The sequence below is a fragment of the Equus przewalskii genome, chromosome 17 (assembly GCF_037783145.1).
Source record: "Equus przewalskii isolate Varuska chromosome 17, EquPr2, whole genome shotgun sequence".
Lineage (NCBI taxonomy): Eukaryota > Metazoa > Chordata > Mammalia > Perissodactyla > Equidae > Equus > Equus przewalskii.
Genome location: NC_091847.1, coordinates 3,809,130 through 3,829,637, shown reverse-complemented (window position 1 = coordinate 3,829,637; position 20,508 = coordinate 3,809,130). Strand labels below are relative to the sequence as shown.

The window sequence follows — 20,508 nt, the reverse complement described above, 5'->3', positions numbered from 1 at the left end:
TCCCTTATCATGCGGAACAACCCCTCTCTTTGGCTTCTCCCCTCCAGGCCACGTGAGGGAGGAGGAAGAGGCAGCCTTCAGAACCAAACATGATTTTGAGGTATTTTGTTCCCCACAAATGACCATTGGACTCGGAGGAATGCTTGCTTCCGTTCCGACTTCAAACTGTAGGCAACTTTTCAAATAGAAGTCGTTTTCTTCCTATTACACAAAAATCAAATTCCCCACAGAAGATGATAATCTGTCAGCGTGGAAGGCATCCAAACCACGCTGCCACCACCTGCAGATGCTGCCCAGAGGGGAAGTTCTGGAATGTGCTGAGCAACTCTAGCCTCTTGTTAGATTAAAGACACACACACGACACACGATTCTAAAAGATGAATCTTCACTCGGATGAACGCTGGCGGAAAAACTATGGACACACATCCTGCAAGGTAACCCCTGCCTCGGGATCTCAAAACCTTCGTGTGAACAAAAGAAAGATTGGCAGGTTGCCGGACAACAGGGGGCATCAAACTGGCACACCAACAGTCGGGCAGAGACCGTCTGCATGAGCCTGAGTCCACGGGGGCACCTCGGGGCTCTGCCCACGGTCAGCTCTGCGCAGCTCAGCAATTTGATTACAACCGATCGCATCATCGGCCTCCTCACTCAAATGTGCGGAGGCTGGGTTCCAGCCTCTAGGTGGCTGCTGGAGGTCCTGCAGAGGGCTCTGAGCAGGGTCAGGACGTATTCTGCTGTCCCTTCACCTGTCCACCACCCTGGGTACCATGTCAGAACACGGGCTGACACGGAATGAGACAGCCGTCGGCCGTGGCAGACTCGGAGCATACAGAGCTGACCAGGCTCAGCCGTTGGGTCAGATCTGACCAGGTGAAATGTGGCCAGGAGAAACGCCAGTCTGCCCTTGAGTTTTTAAAAACCACAGTCCAAAAGAGACAAAACCAGAAACAGGTTACTGGGGCGGGGTGATGGGATTATGACTCATTTATTCCAGTTTTTAGTAAGCAATGCCCTGTGGCTTCTGCAACAAGCAGCAGTGGCCACGTGGCAGGGACCGAGCAGAGTATGATCGAGCACGGCACTCTCTGAGCACCGGAGCCTAGGCCTCAACCAGGAGCCAGGGGACATGGAGGGCTCACTCAGGGGGATCAGAGGAGCGGGCCAGCTCCATTCCCTACGAGCCGTGCCACAAGTGCCATGACAGACTGATGGACGGATGAGGGTGAGCTCAGAGGAGGCGGCAGGAGAGTGAAAGGCGCATCTGTGAGGGGCACTCAGCCTCAGCCTGGCAGAGAAGGTGGGACGGCGGGCAGAGGCCACACCCTCAGCCGTGCTACTGGGACAGTAAATCCAAGGCAGGGAGTGGAGGAAGACGGGGCAGAGAGATGGTCGGCGTCTGGGTAAGGGACTTGGTCTTGTGTGGGAAATGGAGCCTACTGGAGGGTTTAAAGATGGGAAGGATGTGGTCAGAAATGAGTTTCTGAAAACTGGTCCTGGCAGCCATGGTGCCCTCCAGGGATGGACAGAGGGAGACGCCACAGAGGCAGTGAGACCCAGCAGGACACTAGCGCCATTCCTGCAGGAGGAGGTGGCAAGGCCTGAACATGGAGGGGGATGGGGAGAAACAATTTAGAACTCTTTAAGAGGCCAGAGGACTAGATGACAGACAGAGGAGCATGGAGCACTCAGGAACGCTTCAAGTAACAGAAACCCCCACAAATGTGATGGGGTGATTTCACACACAAAAAAAGATCAGGAGACAGCAGTCAGGTTGAAATGAACGTGGCTCTGTAATGCCATCCCTCCACCTTTCCCCTGCACCATCCTCAGTGAGTGGCTCTTTGTCCTTAAGCATGTGGCCTCGGGGTCACAAGATGGCTGCTGCACCTCCAGCCCTCATTCCAAGGCAGGGAAGAAGGCAAGGGCCTTTCTCTTAAGAAGGCTTTGACTTTTCATTTGGGAAGGGATGCAGCACCCATAGCTGCAAGGAAGGCTGAGCGACTTCAGTGGAGTTCATTTGTACCCAGAACAAAATCAGAATTCAGTTAGGGAGGAGGAGCAGATGAGTATTGGCTGGGCACTTAGCAGCATCTAGGGGGCGCACCCGGTTTGACAAGCCAGTTTGGAGGCACATAAAGTTTGAGGTGCCCATGGGCATCTGGGGAAGCTGGGCAGTTAGATGAAGTTAGCTTCAGGGGCACCTGAAGCGTGGGTGAGGACGGTCACCTGAAGCCATAGACTCAGGATCACCAGCTCATAATGAAAGATGACCTTCCGGAAGTTTCTGAGTCCATTCCACGAGTCTGCTCTAGAAACTGCACGTCCTCTAGACCTACCAAAACAAGAACGGGGCATGGTGTCAGGCTTCCAGAAGAGAGAAATCCCATTGCCTCAGCTCTGGGACGGTTTCTGTGGGTGAACCTTGGCCCCCGTGAGCTGATGCGCTCCTCGGGGGACAGCTGTGCCTCCCTCCTGGTCCCCTGGCAGTGCACACAGGGCAGGACTAAACACACGAGGTCGACAGACCGAGCGGCAGGACCTCTGCTCACGCTGGGTTCCAGGCCCTTCCTTTAGCAAGGCTCGCCGTCCATCTTTGCCACTGTGGTTGACATAGCTGCTGGCATGGAGATGCGCCCCTTGTGCCTTCTCCCACCAGCACTCAGGACCCTCATCTGTGATCAGGGCTGTCAGGAAGGTGGCCTCCTTGCTCATTGTTAATCATCCATTTAGTTAGACCGACAAGGGCCTTCCCTCAGTGACTGGCCCTTCTGCACAACCAGAGCCAGGCCGGGACTGTCCCTGGCAGCAGCCTGCCCACGTCCTCCCACGGGCCCAGAGTGGCCCCTCCTGGGGAGCCCAGGGACCCAAGAGCAGGCCAGGCAAGGCTGTCTAGACCATCCCTCCCCTTCTCTCTGCCTCCCTGACCGAAGGCAGCTTCTGAAGAAGGGGGATCTTCTCAAACGAAGGCGTTTTGCAGCTCCTCAGCCGTCATGCCTGCAAAACCCCTTCCTCCTCCTTTTGCTGTTGGTGGTCAGGCCACCCCACCCCCGCCTCCCTGGCCCCTCCTCCTTCCTCAGCCACAAGCTCTCCACAGGTGCCCTCATGTCCCCTGGCCCCAGTCTCCACCTCGATGCCCCTTGGCCCCTACCTCTCTCTCCCAAGCCCCAGGCTCCCCAGCGAGAGCTTGAATCCCACAGGCCTCTCCAACTCAGCCGGCCTCGCACCCAGACCTGCCCACTGCTCCCCTTGCATCTCTCTGCCTGAGACAGGCGTCCCCTGCACCAGCTCCTGGGGACCCGGTGAACTCCGAAGGCTCCACGGAGACTCCTCCTCCCACGGGGACCTGGGTGGAAGCTCCTGTTCGTCTCCAGAACCTTGAACACAACACCATGACAGCCCCTGCTGGGGTCCTGACAGTTCTTGTCTGCTTTCCCCCAAACTGTGAGCACATCAGGGGCAGGAACCACTTTTTTTTCCCTTCTTCCCCCCAAAGTCCCCCAGCACATAGTTGTATACTCTACTTATAGGTACTTCTGCTTGTGCTATGTGGGACGCCGCCTCAGCATGGCCTGATGAGCGGTGCCATGTCCGCGCCCAGGATCCAAACCGGCGAAACCCTGGGCCACAGAAGCAGAGTGTGCGTTCTTAACCACTCGACCACGGGGCAGCCCCAGGAACCACATTCTAAGCTTCTCTGTAATCTCAGTGCCTATGTGGGAAATGGTGAGTGAGGGAAGGAATGAATGAGCAAGTGAATGAATGTTCAGGACACTGGATCCACAGAGATGCAGGTGCATCCCCAGCCACACGAGCCTCCAGCTGGCTAAGGAAGCTCACACTGCTACACCGCCTCCAGCACTGGGGCGGGTTCTGGGCACGGAGGCGCGGGGCGGGTCAGAGCATCAGATGAATGCTCCTCCTGGAACACGGAGCAGCAATCCACACGGGTCTCCTTCCCCGGTCACGCACTGACCCACCTGAGGTGGACTCTCTGGATGGAGTGAGGAAAGTAAGGGTCTCCCAAGTGTCACACACTCACTCTCACGACACACTCACAACACACACACACCCCTACTTGTAGTCTCCATCCAGTCATGTTCCCTGGTCTCATGGCTCTTTCTGGAAGCCATGGTGGAGTGCACGTTCTGGAGTGCACTGGTCTGAGCTCCTAGAATCCATCCCCCCTTAACCTTGGAAGCCATACTCCAATTTTTGGTTAGGTGTCCACCCTCCCTCACCCAGGCTGGCCCCACCTCCAGCTCTAGGCCTTGTAAGTGCAGGGCCAATCCAGAGGTCAGCCCAGCTCAGGCTTCAGGCCAGCTGCTAACCCACCTGGGCAGGGGCTGCACCCGCCTCCCTACCCCAGAAGCTGTCTCTGCAGGGCCAGCTCCCTCCCACCAGCTACAAGGAGCTCCCTGCAGGCCCCACCACTATGAGACAGAGCAGGGCTTGTCCTGACAAATCACCCAGCCGCAAGAGGAAGGACCCCCTTGAGGATGAGGGGGTAAAGCTCAAAGCCACCATCTGATACACCTTTGAATCTCATATTGTGATGACCCTAAGGCAAATGCTTTCTCCTGCAGAATGTGTCTAAATTTTTCATTCTGAAATAAAAGTGAAGACACTGCTGTTGGCACCGTGGCTGCATCCCCCACATATCCAGCCCAGGGTTTCGCCAGTTCGGATCCTAGGCGCAGACATGGCACTGCTCATCAGGCCATGCTGAGGCGGCGTCCCACATAGCACAAGCAGAAGTACCTCTAAGTAGAGGATACAACTATGTACTGGGTTCAGAAGCAAAGTGGAGCTAGCCAGGTCTGGGCTTCAAGCCTGGCTCCACCAGCAATTAATTAGCTGACGTCCTTGGACAAGAGAATTAACCTGTCAGTGTGGAAGGAAGGAATGAAAAGCTAAAGCCTTCAAAGCAGGAGTAACCAGAAATGAGCTCCCATGCCCCACTTTGCTCATAGAAATTATGGTTGACACAGCCAATACTGTGGAGAGGGGAGGGCCACAGCAGTGACGATCTTGCCACCTGAAACAAAGTCCAAGGGTTTTACCCCAAAATAAAGCTAAGCTTCTGACATGCATCCCCTTCACCTGATTTATGTCGAGAAATCCCTTCCACGTGGAATTCCAGCTGGTCCCCAGGCCCATGAGCACAACTCCAGCGGCTTCTGGGAGAGCCCCAGGCCACTGCTACGTGTGCCACACGCTGCTCAGAGCAGCCCACGTCGCTGAGGAGCTGAAGAACCGGGGCTGTGCACCGTGGGGGCCTTGACCTTGGAAAGGACACAGGCAGCGAGAAGGAGGAGAAGCTGGGTGGGCGGAGCTTGCCCTTCATGGCCCAGCAGGCTCAGGGCTCCCCTAGGAGCCTGGGGCCAACCGCCCAGGTTCAGAAACCAGTCCCACACTCACCAGCAAGCCACCAAACCTCCTTGGGCCTCAGTGTCTTCCTCTGTGGAGTGGCGTCCTAGCACCTGAGCCCGGCGCCCTCCTATGTATTAAATCATGTCACTTTGGGTGGCACCCAGTGGACACAGAGCTGGCTCTTCAAGCCGGTCTTCCCTTTCCATCATCCGGCCCCATTACCTGCATCCTAACCAACCACCAGTAGAAACACCAGAGGACAGGGCCTGAAGCCAGTGGTCAGGTCTGGGCCCAGGCGAACCTAAGAGGTGGTGGTGGTCATGCAGCTGGCAGAGGGACTGCCAAGAATCGAGCCTCTTGCCCAGCAGCACCTGCCTGGGGCGAGGACCTGGGGGCGGACTGGCTCGGAAGAAAAGCCACAGATAATCACAGTTCCATCGCACCGGAGACAGAAACGGAGGGAGAAAAAATAAATGCACACGTTTTCTGAGCGTTGACAGCTTTTGTTTCATTTTGGTTTGAACACTAAGATTTATTTCAAACGGCACACAGACGGGCTGCGGAGCGGGGTGTCTGGGCCCCGAGGTCTCTGGAGAGACGGGACCCCACCCGCAGCAGCTGCCGGGGGGGGGGAAAAGAGGACCCTCGCCAGGCAGCACGCGGAGCCCCGGGCGGCGCGCATGCGCGGCGAGCCCGGCGGGCGGGGCGGGCGCCGGGAACTCAACTAGGGGACACAGCAGCTTCAGGAACACTGGTGACGCCACCGGACTTGCCGAAACCAGGCTCTTTGGAAAACAACCTAACCCTCGGGAGCACACCTCTTGGCTTAGGTCTCTCCTCTGGATTTCCCTTTGCTTTTCAAAAGTTTAAAAACAAAAACGGAAAAAAACACACATTTTTCGGGAAAAGTGTTCTTCACACGCCCAGAGGGCTGCAGCGGCCGCCGCCCTCACTGGACTCGCTCGGTGAAGTTCTCGGGGAAGACGCCCCGGCACTGCTCCAGCTCCTTGTGCTGGTTCCAGTCGCTCTCCTTCACGCCCATGAGCCAGCCTTCATCCTGCGGGGAAGGTCATCCAGGTCGCACAGGGATGGGGGAAGAGGCACGTGGACTCTACAGGTGTTCATCTCGCTTGGGACACCCTGGGAGAACGTCCTCTCCATCTGCCGGTTCATTCCCTCTAACCTGTCAGCCCGCCTTGAAGCATGCCTCGAAGCACGCCTCCTCCAGGCAGCCCTCCCTGCCACTCCCGCGGGACCCAAATGACCGACTCCAGGAACCATGCCGCCCCTCAGCGGGCAACTACGGCTGTCACTGGGGAAATCTCGCCCCTCTAGGAAGGTAGTCTGACTGCTGCACTGGGCTCATGTGTCTCAGCAGCTCCCTCAGTCCCAGGCCAAGGAGCCTCCCACCGTCCGGTGCCTACAGAGGACACGTGCCCGAGGAGCACATCAGCTGTCCTTCCAGTCTTCGACACACTATTCCAGGACATTCTGCTGAGCACTGACCAGTGAAAGGCTTCTAGAGTGGCCTGAAGCCGCCCCACCCTGCCCTCCAACCTGAACTTGGCCTTTGCTCCATACTGACCCCCCATAGGAGTCACCTACCCCAGCCATCACAACCTCTCCGGCCAGACCCTGACCCCCAGGCCTGCAGTGACCCTACACCCTGCCATGGCTGAGGCCATCGCTGCCCCTACAGCTGGGCCATGCCTGGGACCCCCTGGGTCTTTGTTATTTCACTCGTGTCATCACCTGCCTTATCACAGACCCTATGGATGTCCCATCTGAGCCACTGCCTCCCACCCCAGATGACCCCCACTGTGGGCCAGGGGCCAGGATTCTGCCTTTTTTATTTTTAAACATTGGCCCTGAACTAACATCTGTTGCCAATCTTTTTTTCTTCCTCTTCTCCCCAAAGCCTCCCAGTACATAATTGGATATTCTAGTTGTGGGTCCTTCTGGCTCTGGCATGTGGGACACTGCCTCAGCATGGCTTGATGAGTGGTGCTAGATCTGGGCCCAGGATCCAAACTGGGAAAACCCTGGGCTGCCAAAGCAGAGCACCCAAACTTAGCCACTCGGCCACGGGGCCAGCCCCTGCGATTCTGCTTCTGAAAATCCCACCCAGCCCGGGGCTGGCCCACCGAGAAGATCAGTGGGGACCTAGAGGTTTAGGCAAATTGGCCGATTCAGCAGCAGGGCCAGGAAAGCCTGTTACTCAAACCTCCCAGCCCACTGTGGCCTCAGGAAGTACCTGGGGTCCTCAAGTCCCAGCCTAAGACCCCCATCCCAGGTTGGCCCCCTCCCAGACCCAGACTCAGCCACGCCAACAGTCAAACCACAGGGGTGTGCTGATGGGTAAGTGGGCCCTCTGAAAGCAGAAAGAGCCCAGCCAGGACCCCAGGCACTGTGGGTGTCACCTGGGCATCAGCATGGGCACCCTGACCACACTGACACTCCACAAAGGCTCACTCGACACCCACAGTGAGGCTCCTGCTGAGGGGTGGCAGCTACCTGCATAAAGCAGCTGTGCAAACCCAGGAGGGCCCTTCTGCCTCGCTTGGCACCAGCCCCAGGCCCAGCAGGAGGCCCTCTGAGGACATTAACCAACGAGGAGAAGCTACAGCAGGAAGAAAAGGGTCTGGAAGGCATCTGGGGTGAGTAACAGCTGGAAACACAGCTAGGGGCGTTCAGGGTCCTGCCAGAGGCCACACGCTGTCCCTGTGGGTCCTCTGTGCACAGGGGCAGGGTCAGCCTGGAGGGCGAGGCTTGCAGGGCCAGTGTGAGCTCAACGTGAGCGGCGGAGCAGGCCCCTTGGCGGAGGGTTCATGAGGGGCAGCCAGGGATCCTGTCCTGGGAGGGAGGCTGGGGGCGGCAGGGAAAGGAGAAGGGGAGAAAGAAACGTTGATGAAAGAAAGCAGACAACGCTGGAGGAAAGGAGGGAGAGGGAAGCAGTGCAGACAGAGTTCTAGGAAGAAAGAAAATGAGAGACTGAGAGGGAGACAGGCAGGAGAGCCCAACAGAAGGCGAAATGTGGCAGGGGAGACAGGCCAAAGGGGCAGGAGAGATGGGAGGGGCCAGGCAAGAGAAAGAGGAGCACAGAGGGAGGGAGGGAGGGAGGCGGGAAGGGGCAGGCAGACCCTGGTCCCTGCCGTGGGGCTCTGCTGCCCCCTGCTGGCCACTCACCACCACAGCAGGCCCAGCCCCAAGCCAGGGCCTCACCTGCTCCTCGGGGTTCTGGAAGGGGATCACCAGCACCACATCACCAGCCTTGAGCTGCAGCTCGTCTGTGTCAGTGGCCGTGTAGTCATGCTGGGCCTGCACCTGCAGAGGTTGGGGAGAGTTTGACACCCTTCCCTCAAAGGCCCCGGGTCCCACCTGCGGGCCTTGTGGCTCTGGGGTGATGCACCGACATGGTGACCAGGAGCCTGTGACAGCAGCAGGACTAGGGCTCAGATGCCACCTGGCCAACTGGGTAGCAGGGGTAGTAGGGGCAGGCCAACTTGGGGCCAAGACCTGGCCTCTGGGGTTCAGGGTCCCCATCTGAGGCACCAGGGGACGGTGGCAGACAGCAGCTGTGGGGTCTGCTGGCCTGGGCTCACCTTGAACATGAACCCCGGGGGCAGGTCCACACGCCCAGCCGCACTGCCGCCCTCCACGGTACCGTTCACAGCTGCAGAGAAGGTTTCCACCACGACAGCAGGCAGAGAGCTCTGGGGAGGAAGCACAGGTCAGCGTGGGGCGGTGGGCCCAGGGGGTGGCAGGGCCCCGGGGGCAGGGAAAGGGGTGTCTGTGCTGGTTCCTCGACAGGAACCACGACCTGGACCAGCAAAGAGCAAGGAGTGCAGGCGAGAATCAGGGCTGGGAGCCGCGGGCGGGAGGACGGATGGACGGACAGACAGCAGGGAGGAAAAGACAGGGCCTCGGTCCCTGTCGTCTTACGGAGGCTGCTTCACTTGCTGCCGTCTCCCGGGGCTCCTGGGCTCCAGCTGCAGGTTGAGTCCCACCCGCCACCTCCGAGGCCTCCGATGGCTGCAACATAAATGCCAGCATGGGTCAGACAGAAGACGCGCGCCACGACCGGGACAGAGGAAGGGGCCACGGAGGGCGGCACCCTGAGTAGCAAGAGCTGGCCAGTGCCTCCACACAGGTCAGGGAGCCCCTGGAGGAAAGGCAGGTCCCGGGCTGGGGACGCAGCTGCAGAGGGTGCTGGCAGGCACGAGATTGCAGAGTGACCTGCCGCTGAGAAGCCCAACACAGGCCCCTGGGTGCCTCCCGGCCCTCGCTCACAGGCCATGCCCTCTACGCCCAAGACCTGGCCAAGCCTCAGCTTCCTCCCACCCGACCAGCCGGGCCCGCCCCTCACAGGTTGGCAGGGGTCTGCTGAGTCAGCACGTGCCCGTCCCAGCCAGAACACAACTCAGGACAGGCCAGAGCAGCCTTTGCCCAGCCCTGGACGCCTGCTCCCCAAGGAGGGAGCAGCACAGCGCCAGGCACGATGGTGGGGCACAGGCAAGGCAGAGTGGACGCTGCCGGCCTCAGTCAGGCTGACCTCAGCCAGCACCAAAACTCGGCCACCTCCGAGCTCCGAGAGCAGGCCCTCAGCCTTCCTAGCCCCCATTTCCTCATCTGTAAAAGGGGGAAATGTGTCTGTTAGGGTGAAGATTAAAGGAGAAAATTCTGGAAAGTAGGTGCTCTAAACGCTCTTCCCTCCCACAGCAGGGGCTGGGGTGGGGCTGGCAGGTGGGAAAGGGGCTGATCTGACCCCAGCCACCCCTAGCATGAGCGACAAGCCCCATCCTAGGCCCTCCTGGCTCACGGACCTGGCCTCACCCCCAGGCCCATAGTGCCCTTGTCCATCCTGTGCCCCCTCCTCTGGGCTCACCCTTCATGCTACACCCTCAGAAACCAGGGACAAACGAGGGGCAGGCAGGTGGGCACTTACTTGGGCAGGCCCCAGCTCGGCCGTCTGGCTGGGCCAGGCCACAGCAAAGGTGCCCTCGGCAGCACTGGGCTCCCTGGAAGGCAGGCCGCCCGCTGGACTCTCTGTGGGCTAGTGATGGGCCGGGGAGAGCAGGGCGGGGGCGGAGGCGGGGAGAAGGTGTTGACAGGGGCACGAGACAAGAGAAGACTGTCATGAGCCACCCAGCGTTGACAAAGGGGAGTGAGGGGTGCCTGTGGCACACAGCCTGGCCGAGCCCAGGAGGGGCAGACGCAGACCCCTGAAGAGACGCCCACTCCCATCTCCTCACTCCTACCACTGCCAAGGGGATGGACAGGCGCAAATGTGCCACCCGCAGCTCAGCACAGCGACGTCCATTCGGCAAATGGCTCTGCTTGCTCACCCCAGGCTTTCTCTGGCCTCCTCCAGAGAGAAACTCTATTGTGGAGCTTTCTCCTCCGAGCTCCCAGGATCTTGGGCTGCTGACACCTGCACACCAGTGCCCCCACTCCTGCAGGAGCTGTGTCACCAGTCATTGGGCAAGTCCCATGCCCTCCCTGAGCCACTCTGTCAAGCCACCAGGTGACGCCGACACGTGCCGGGCAGGCCCTGCTCACAGAAGGGCCCCTGACCTCACCCTGCCTCTCCTGCCCGTCACGTCATCCCTCCATCCCTCCTCTGTCCCACCAGCTCCAGATGCCACTGCCCTGCGGGGCCCCTGATGACAGAAGGCTCCTCCAGGGCAAGGCCCCTCCCCTCTGCGGCCCTCCTAACCCACAGGCCTCGGCCCAGCAGGAGGCACCTTCTCCAGCCTGGATGGCAGCTGGTCACTGTCTAGGGCCACTCACAGGCCCTGACAACTGGCCCAACCATGGAGGTCCCTCTTCTCAGGCTAAACCAAGGAGCCCCTTTCCATGGAGCCTGGCTGAGGGCTCTGTGTCTCCACGGGGGCACGAAGCAGCCGATCAGCTGGAGACGGGGCAGCTGCACCAGCTCCCTGTGCGTGTGAGCACGGGCCCGAGCATGTGTGTGCGTGCACCTGTGAACCGTCAAGGTGCAGGACGAGGCGTGGCGGGCCCAGCACACACAGGAGAGCAGCTCCCCCCCGGGGGTGGCCACAGAGCACACACGGCTTACCTCCCAGAGGTCCCAGGGAATTGGCTGAGCGCAGCAGAGGGGAGAAGGACAGAGTTAGCACAGAGGTTAGAGACGGCAGTGGGCAAGCATTCCCCAGGGCCACCACCCCACGCCCGCCCCAGGGCCCTGGAGCCCGGCAGACACGGAGCTGGGCTCTGAGGTCTGCGAGGGCCAAGTCCTGGACACGTCTCAGGGGGCTGAGACCCCAGGCAGAGGAGCACCCAAGCACGGGGTGCTGCCAGGAGAGGGGCAGGCGCTGAGACAGACCGCCAGCTGCCAGGCAAGTGTTCAGCTGGCCCCGCCTCAGGGTCCTCTCACTGGCCTGGGTCTGCTCTCTCGCCTTCCCATGGTCAGGCAGGACTGGAGGAGGTGACAAGAGCCATGGGCCAGGGTATGAGTGGGAGGACAGCCTGGTGACCCCAGGACTCCCAAAGGCCTAGACCTACAGAGGCCCACGTGGCCAGCGGGCAGACATGAGCCCAGGACTGGTGGGCTCAGACCAACCTGACCAGAGGGCGTGGGCGCCTTCACGGGACTCGCCACAGGCGGGAGGGGGTCAAAGTCCAGGTCCAGCAGACTGGCCTGCTCCGAGAAGGGGCCCGGGGCCTCAAACTTGGCGGCAGCAGCAGAGGAGGAAGGCAGTTAGTGACAGGTAGGGACCGTCGACACAGGCACACACAGCGGGCACTTGCACTCAGGGACACGTCCAGCCCTCACACGAAGGGGTGCTGCCCACGCCACACACCCTGGCACAAGCCTGCACCACACAGGACGAGGCCTGGAGCCCACCTCAGACATCGGCCACAACTGCCGCCCGACCAGAGCCAAGCCCCCAATCCCCCCGTCTCGTTCTGCAGGCAGACTCAGGCTGCCCTGTGCCTGCGCTTCCTCTCGGCTCCCTGGGCCCACAGCAGCCCCACCTCATCCCTCCCCCAGATGTAGCACAGCTACAGCCGGCTGGACAAGACAACCTGTGGTCCCCCCGACCTGGAGGGCCTCTAGGACAGGCACAGGCCTCCCCTCACTGCCCCATACGAACAGGTCACCCTATGGTGACAGCTACCCACCAGTCAGCTCCAGGGAGCGAGGCCAGGGCTGAGGCAGCACACGTTGCCTAGGGGCCCAATCTTAAACGTGGGGGTCCCCAGCACCTGGGGTACCCATGTTCAAACTGCAGATCCTGCCCCCACCAGCACAGAGTCCCACTCAGTGGGTCTGAGTGCAGGCCAGGAATGTGCACGCAGCAGGTATGGCCCCAGGAGGCTGGGAGGGGGCCCCGTTCACGTTGTGAGAAACCAGCCCCACCGTAAGCCATGCCAGACAATTGTGGGAAAAAAGGGTCTTTCCCAGAGCCGCTCACAAGGCTGTCAGGCTGGGTCCACAGGGGACATGCTGCCCTCACAGGAGGAGGGCCTTGCTCAACTGCTGCAGCCTTCATGTTGGACGCAGCTTTCCCTTTGGAGGCCATGGAGGACTTTGCCCAGGTCCTAGAGGACAGAGCTGGCTTGGCCCCGGGGCCTCCTCCCCACCCTCCTGCAGCACTGGCAGGCACAACCCCACAAGCCCAGGCGACCCCAGCTTCCGGGCACCCAGCGCTGACAGCAAGCACCCTCCAGCCTGCCTCCACCAGAGCCTCCATAAAGAAGGACCCGAGAGCTGAGAGCGTGGGGAGGAGCTCCCCAGAGAGGCCTTCATAGCTGAGCTGCAGCCTACGGGGAGAGACCAGACCTTCGCCCTGAGAAGGCTTGGTGCCAGCCATCCCGCAGCTCGAGGCAAGGCCTCCATGCCGGCCAAGTGCACTCACTTTCCAGACAGGGGACCCCAGGCCCTGAGCCCCTGCCCCAGGCTCACCCCCAGCTCTGACTTTCCTTTACTTTGAGCCCTGTCCCATGAGCCTGGGGGAGGGAGGTCACTGCTCAATCCCCACAGCCGTGCCGTCTCAAAATCACTGAGTGCTCAGGACACCATGAGTGCACGGCCTCCAGGTGCCCTCCCCCCAGGTGGTGGGCAGCACTTCTCTCCTCCAGGTAGCCCCACCATTCGCCCCTTCTCAGAAGTCACCCAAGTCCAGACAGCCGCCCGTCATGCTCCAAGTGGACAGGGTCACCAGGCCAAAAGACAGGCTGTATCATCCCTGCCCCTCCTCCCAGGCCAGCCTCCCCACCCTGCAGGACAGGGACTGTCCTTCGGCACAGGACACAGGCTACTCACCACGACCTAGCAGAGCAGTGGTGTTAGCACAGCATCATGGCAGGGGACCAGCCCACCCCGGCCCCAGGCAGCAGCACCCACAGGGCACACTCCCGCCCTCGCCAGGCAGAGACCCAGTTCCCTGAACAAGTGGAGGAGGCAGCAGGGGAAGCATGCAGTGAGCATGGAGGGGCACACCCAGTGCGCGCGGTCTGGCTGAGGTCAGGCCCGCAGGTTCCTCCCCCGTTAACTGGGGACAACCGCCTCTGAGAGGATGGCTGAAAACCCAACCAGGTCGTGTAGGTAAGTGGCTGACACCGTTCCCTGCTCAGCGTTCACTCGCTCTTGGTCACCCCATCTCCCTCGTGTGCAACCTCACCAGCCAGCAAGCATCCCAGTAGCAAGCTGCCCTGGAGGTCCCTCTCCCCGCTCCCCCCACCCCGGCTCCAGGAGCACCTCGGCCAGCCTCGGCCACCTTCTACAGAGAGGGGCTCCTGCACCTCCAGCCCTGGGCCAGGGCTTCCCCGCTCTGCCCACCTAGCGCCTGTATTCAAAGTTCCTAGTTCTAACCTGAAGTCCTCCCTGGGGGCTTGAAGCCCCTCGCCCCTAGGCCCCTTAGCAGAGACCACTGTCCTCAGTTCCCAGCTACCTCTCCATCCACACTCACCCCTCTCGCCCGGCCCCTCACCTCCAGGCCTCAGGGCTTGTGCAAAGGAGCCTGTGGGAGGCAGAGCCCAGAGACCAGGCAGTGCTCCAACACCGGCCCACGTGGGATTAGCCTGGGAGCAGCCAGTCACAAGAGGCGAGACCCCACATGGAAAGGGCCCTGGCTGTGAGGCCTGGACACCAGGCTCCGAATGTCTAGCACACTGTGGCCCCTGCAAGCTGAGCAGACAGTGTGCAGCCCACTCCAGTGCTCCCATGGTCACCTTCCCTGCTTGGCCCTCCTTCTGTCCATCTGTAACAGGCATTACATGCCTTCTTAGGGCATTTACAAGCAGCAGCTCTGCTCTGCAGCCCAGCCACCACCCCACATCCAAGGGCTGCCAGGAGCTCTGGGAACTAAAGTCTAGGTGCCTTGGCCAGACCTTCCAGGACCTTCCCAGCTGCCCCTGCTGCCTGCTCTCACTGCCTCCCACAGCGGCACCCTCCCAGCACACAGAACTCCCAGAAGTCCCTAAGCCCTTCTCTCACCCCTCCTGGGCTACGTACAAGCTGCTGTCTCTGGCTAAAGCACTGTGTCTGCTCGTAGCCGCCTGCTCCAGGAAGCCTTCCCTGACTGGCCCAGGTCCTCCGTGTTCACTGCCCCTTTCGACCAGAACATCAATGGAACCGCGAGGCCATTGCGGAGCTGTCTGTCTCCACTAGAACGGTTCACCTGTGTGCCTGCGTCGGGCCACAGTACATGCTCAGAGATGGATGAGGAATGATGGAGGAAGGGATGGATGGATGAGCGAGAGGGAGGCTCAGGGTCAATCTCTCCAGCCAGCTTCTTGGCTCTTGAGGCAGAGGCCCAGGGCGTGGGATGAAGAGGGAAGGCCATGCACGCCTGAGAGAGCAAGAGGAGGGAAGAGAGCTGGGCCGCGGCGGCCGCGGCTGACCTGGGAGGGGGTGGTCACGCTGATCTCAGGGACAAACGTGTCGTCAAACAGGCTGAGGATCTGTTCCTGCTTGACCTCCTTGGACGGGGTGTGTTTGGGAGGCGGAGGGACTGGTGGGCCTTTCCGGAGCTGTGGGTCGGCAGCGGGTGAGGGGGCCGTGTGGGGAGGCACAGCAGAGCGTCGGGGATGGGGACAGACAGACAGAGACAAAGCCACAGTTAGTCACACCCAGGCCACAGCCCCACCCAGGCAACCGAGAAAGACAGAGCAGGAAGAGTCACTGCTCCCCAAGATACAGACGCCAGGACCCCACGGCCACCCTGGGGGAGAGTGAGGCAGGGCATCCAGGAACGCTGTGCAGAGAGGAGAAAGGAGGGGGAGGGGAGAAAGGAGGGGGAGGAGAGATGATGGGAGGGGAAGAAGAGAGAAAAGAAAAAGAGAGCAGTAGAGAAGAGGGAGAAAGCAGGGAGCAGCCGCCCAGGCCACCCAGGGCCGCTGTCGGAGGGTCTGGGCTCCTGCCCACCCAGGTGAGAAGCTGGAGAGAGAAACGTGGTGGAGAAACAGCCCGGGTGCCCGGCCCACCCTCCAGCCCTACTTTCCTGAGCCCAGACCCCTCTCTTCACCTCCTGCAGGAGGCCCCCGTCAGCCTCTGCTGTCACATGTGGAGGCCGTCACATGTCAGGGCCGGCATGGAGCCAGCAGAGACCCAGGAAGAGGGTCACACGTCTGCCCGTGTGGGGGGACCTCAGGCATGTCACGCAACCCCCCGAGCGTGGGTTTCCTCACTTGTCAGCTGGAGCGATGGCAGCACCTGCCTCAGGGGGCTGTGAGGATTCAGTGAATGAAAACACGGACAGCGCGGGCACAGTGGCCAGCCCAGATAAGCGCTATTCAAGTGTGGGCTCTCATCACGGCTCTTAACATCATCATCCTAATCAGCGTGGGCCGGGTGATGGCCTAAAACCAACAGAGCCACTGCCAGCAGCAGACGCTGGGGAGAGACTAACAGGGCTGACAGGCCAACAGAGGCCACCCCCCTCCCTCCCTTTCCAGCTCCTGGGGATGCTGTGGAAACCTGGAGAAAGCTGGGGGCACAGGGCCTGGCTTCTCCAGGAGGGGCAGTCCAGAAGCACAGAGCCTGCGCCCCCTTGTTCACCTCACAGTCTCCTCACTGAGCCCTTTCCCTTGCTGCCCCTTTAAAGATCCTGCAGGGCCCCATGCAAGGGAGACGGCCAGGAGGAGAGAAAGGCAGTCACCTCCGCAGACTCTAGATGCTGGGAGCTCAGGGCCCAGAGCCTGTGTCTCAGGAGGGAAGGAACATGGAGACAGCAAAGTACCCCACAGGCCAGGGAGAGAGGGAAGGGAGGGCACTGCGCTGGGGGAGGAGGACGCACAGTCACAGATGCCCCGGAAGGAGGCCAAGGCCACCAAGATGAGCCTGGGCCGGGCAAGGCATGAGTGAGACCAGGGTCCAGACCCAGGCAGAGGACAGCGGACTGGGAAGCAAAGCAGGAGGAAGAGACGGAGGACGAGGAGACAGGCCCTGGGACGGGGTGCCTACCTGAGACGGGGACTTAGGGAGGGCGGCCCCGGGTGTGGCCACACTGGCTGGCTCGGGCTCGTGGTTGACTCTGATCTCGGGGGTGGCGGCAGGGGAGCCATCTGGCGGAGGTGAAGGGCTCTTGTTCCCTTTGGCAGGGGCATTGTCGCTGTGGAGGCAAGACAGGACAGGGAGCCTGATGGAGGAAGGCCACAGTGTAGGAGAGGGAATGTGTAAATACACAGGTGTGCGTGTGACGCACTGTGCACGTGCAGATGCCCCACGATCCATGTGTGAAAATGTGTGTGCACATGTGTATGAGCTTGTGTCCATGTAGATCAATGTGGGAGACTGCGGGTGGACGTGTGTCCACAGATTCACTGTGAGAATGGGATGTCCACGTATGCATGAGTGTGGGTCCTTGTGCATCCACGTGTGAACAGCACGTCGGTGTGCATGAGGATGGGTTGAAATGAAAGGAGGTAGGCAGGAGACCACAGGTGGTCGCAGCAGGGGCCTGCCCTGGAGAAAGGGCTGGTCTGCGGTGCCCAGGGGAGCGGCCCCCTGAGGCCAGCCCAGCGCCCACAGACCTCTTGGGGCCCCACCCTCCCCTCACTCAGAGGCCGAGCTCCAGAGCGGGAGAAAGCCAAACCTCCTAGAGGCAGAGAGTCTCCTCCCAGACATCACACAACAGCCCTGTGCCCAGGGCGGGCCCCAAGGCTCAGCCAGACCACAAAGGCCTCTGGGGGGGGCGTCCCCCACCTCACAGCCCTGCCCCGGGGCTGCCACCCCCATCCAGACCAGGCCTCACTGTCTCACCAGTGCTCTCACAGGCCCTGCAGGGAAGGGTGTGAGGGAGGGCGCCAGCCACCGTGGGGGTGGTCGCCAGACGAGAGTCTGGCGGCCTCCAGGCCAGACGGTTCAGGACCAAAAACAAGGGCGAATGTGTGCATAACCCGCCCCGTGGGTACAACGGGAGCAGAAAATAAAAACCTGTATTTGTACCTGCACCAAGAAACACTAGGTCAGGCACTGGCTGAGACTAGCTGCTAGCCACAGGCGGCTGCTCAAATTTATACCTAAATTAAATGAAATTAAAAATTCAGCTCCTCAGGCACACTGGCGAAATCTCAAGTCACCTTGACAGTCACCTGAGGTGAGCGGCTACTGTGGTGGACAGGGCAGGTCTGGAAGGAAAGGAAGGGAACCAGTGACCATGTCACCTGGGGTGAGGGGGGGGGGGTCACACGATGGAACAGACGTGTGAGCGATATCCATAGTACCTTCTTGTCTTTATTGAATTTATGTTTTCTGGGAATGTACTTGCCTTGCGTCACTTAACAACAGGAATATGTTCAGAGAAACGTGTCGGTGGGCGATCTCGTGCCACAGAGCACGCTTGCACACACCTAGACGGCACAGCCCACTGCACACCTAGACTGTGCGGCACTAATGCTACGGGGCCTCATCACACGTGCGGGCCATCACTGACTGCCACGTCGTTATGCAGCGTGTGACTGTACACACGAACCTAGTACACACACACGTAAGTTTACAAACCGCCCGTGCTGCAGCCTCTTTCCCTGAGCCTCCCCAGGCCCCTGCTGGCTACATTCTCCACCTGTTAATGCCCCTGGGGCGCAGCCCGGCAGACTCAGTGCTGCAGAGGACGTGCTGCCCTGCGCTCGGCTGTCCGGCCGCCCCCATGCCCCCAACAGGCCCTCTACCCCCAACACGCACACGGCACAGCAGCCCGGCCGTAGCTGGCCCTCGGGAAGGCGGGGTTAGTGCGCCCTTGGAGAGGGCTAGGCGCATGCAGGGGCCGGCGGGCCGGGCTGGCCGGGCCGCACAATGCCGCACTCACTGCTGGTACCTGTTCTTCTTTCTGCGCAGCCGGGAGAACAGTTTAGTTTTCTTTCTGTGGGACGGACGGGACGTGGAGGCCTTCATTTGGGGGAAATGCCAGATTCGGGGCTGGCCTGTCCCCTTCCCTCATCAGCAACCCCTCTGCTCAGAGGACAGCAAACGGCCACAACCTCTGCCACCACCCGAGGCCACGAGAGGGCCTGACCCCGGGCGCGGGCCGCCTCCTCCCCAGGGCCTGCTGGCCTCGCCACTGCCAGGTGCCCTGGAGCGCTGCCGGCCAACAGAGCACACGAGCCAGCGAGCTGGAGGAGGGCGCTCAGGGGCTCAGAGGACCAGGAAGGAGTGGGTGGCTGGCCAGTGGGGGCTCCCGGGAGAGGAGGTGACTGGGCCACAAAATGGGCCACTATGCTTTCAGGGGGTCACGAGGTTCCACATCCCCACCTCTGCCCTCAGACCAGCCACTGTCCAGCAGGAAGGAGCCTGGCCCACGTGCAGGCCCAGGATGGCCACCACTCACCGCCCTCCTCACCCATCCTGGACGCCCCTTCTGTCCCCTCCAGGCCAGGCAGCTGCAGCGCAGGGGGGCCGGTCCTCCTGGGACCTGGGACCCCGTCCTAGTCTCTAGGCCACCCTCTCCCCAAACCCTGCGCTGTCACCTGCAGGGCCCCTCTCTAGACCACGTTTTATTTTCAGGGGCGAAGAAGAGCAATAACATTCACTGAATACCTTCGCAGCCCTAGGTAGTGCCCCAGCTGCCCCAGCAAGCAGACAATCACCCCCTCTCATAGACAGGAAAGCGAGCTCCCCGGTGCTCCACGCTGAGCGACGCCCGGCCGGCCACAGAGGAAACGAAATCTGGACTCGCTCTTGTTTCCCCTGAGCCACAGCCAGGGGGCAAGGCACTTGCCCTCCTCGCTCACAGGCTCCCCTCAGGAAACAGGGATCTCCTGGCAGGGGGAGGGCCCCCACCCCACCCCGAGGCCAGAGCCAGAACAGGAACGAGGACAGCTTTGCGGTGTGCAGAATGCCGCCTTCCAGGGACTGGGACCTCCCGGGAGCAGGAGAGGGAAAAAGTGGCACTACCCCTCTGCTCTAAGAAGATGGCTCACTTCCCAGAAGGCTCCACGTCCGTCAATCATTTAGTCCCCACCCCCCCACCTCCAAGCTGAGCAGGCGCCCTGACTGCTCCTGCCCCACAGATGAGGAAGCCAGGACGGTGATCTGCAGACTGACCTCTTCATGGGACACCCCGGAGCTGTAGGGGGTGCCCTCCGCAAGTCCCCTGAGCACAGGGAGGCAAGCCAGAAAGGCGAATCCCAGAGGGACGCAAGAACAAGCCTCGTCTGACCTTGCATGAGTCAGCGAGCACCAGGCGCCAGCCCCCACCACACCTCCCCACGCCCATGCCGCAGGGCAGTGGGCGCCACATACCTGGGCTGGGCCTTGACGGTGAAAGTGTTGCTGCCGTGCTGTTTCTCCAGGCTGACCAGCACGTCGTTGAGGTTCTGGTTGAGCTGCAGAGGGGACAGCAAGCAGGTGGGGGTGGTCTGGAATCCGCCACCATCACTTCATCCCTCTGGACCCTAGAGACAGAGCCAGACCCACCCACTGCCCAGAGGGAGGGAGCTGCCAACACGGGGTTTCTCCAACTCGGCTTTACAGTATAACCGTTAAATTAAAATGAAAATAACACGACAGAGGAGTGTAGGCTAATCAGATCCTTGTTACACCAGATTCTGACAGATAAAGCAGACTTGTTTCAATATGTTAAGCAACATGGGAGAAAAATTAAAAATTGAGAAAATTCTAGGAATCTATTATTTGCCTACAAATTGGGAAACCACCGTCATTCTCTGACA

At 60.7% G+C, this 20,508-nt stretch overlaps 1 protein-coding gene and 1 long non-coding RNA gene across 51 annotated transcripts in view; both read right to left on the bottom strand.

The window, feature by feature from the left end:
* Nucleotides 1–972: 972 nt before the first annotated feature.
* Nucleotides 973–3,501, bottom strand: LOC139076732 (uncharacterized). The gene is made up of 2 exons (XR_011528629.1): nucleotides 3,152–3,501; nucleotides 973–2,335 (listed from the first exon to the last, which is right to left on the bottom strand). It is a non-coding gene; the product is annotated as an uncharacterized lncRNA (long non-coding RNA).
* A 2,373-nt stretch (nucleotides 3,502–5,874) lies between these two features.
* Nucleotides 5,875–20,508, bottom strand: part of BIN1 (bridging integrator 1) — a 108,027-nt gene continuing 93,393 nt past the window's right edge. For 6 of the 50 annotated variants that reach the window (XM_070580993.1, XM_070580977.1, XM_070580973.1 and 3 more), the window contains 11 exons: nucleotides 20,081–20,163; nucleotides 18,648–18,701; nucleotides 16,805–16,952; nucleotides 15,244–15,372; nucleotides 11,957–12,064; nucleotides 11,453–11,476; nucleotides 10,319–10,426; nucleotides 9,316–9,405; nucleotides 8,976–9,086; nucleotides 8,596–8,697; nucleotides 5,875–6,430 (listed from right to left, as the gene is read on the bottom strand). In XM_070580993.1, coding sequence (XP_070437094.1) covers nucleotides 6,323–6,430; nucleotides 8,596–8,697; nucleotides 8,976–9,086; nucleotides 9,316–9,405; nucleotides 10,319–10,426; nucleotides 11,453–11,476; nucleotides 11,957–12,064; nucleotides 15,244–15,372; nucleotides 16,805–16,952; nucleotides 18,648–18,701; nucleotides 20,081–20,163 — 1,065 coding nt within the window. In that variant the 3' untranslated portion in view covers nucleotides 5,875–6,322. The remainder of the gene's footprint in view (nucleotides 6,431–8,595; nucleotides 8,698–8,975; nucleotides 9,087–9,315; nucleotides 9,406–10,318; nucleotides 10,427–11,452; nucleotides 11,477–11,956; nucleotides 12,065–15,243; nucleotides 15,373–16,804; nucleotides 16,953–18,647; nucleotides 18,702–20,080; nucleotides 20,164–20,508) is intronic. The other 44 variants (XM_070580965.1, XM_070580967.1, XM_070580971.1 and 41 more) reach the window with 19 other exon arrangements.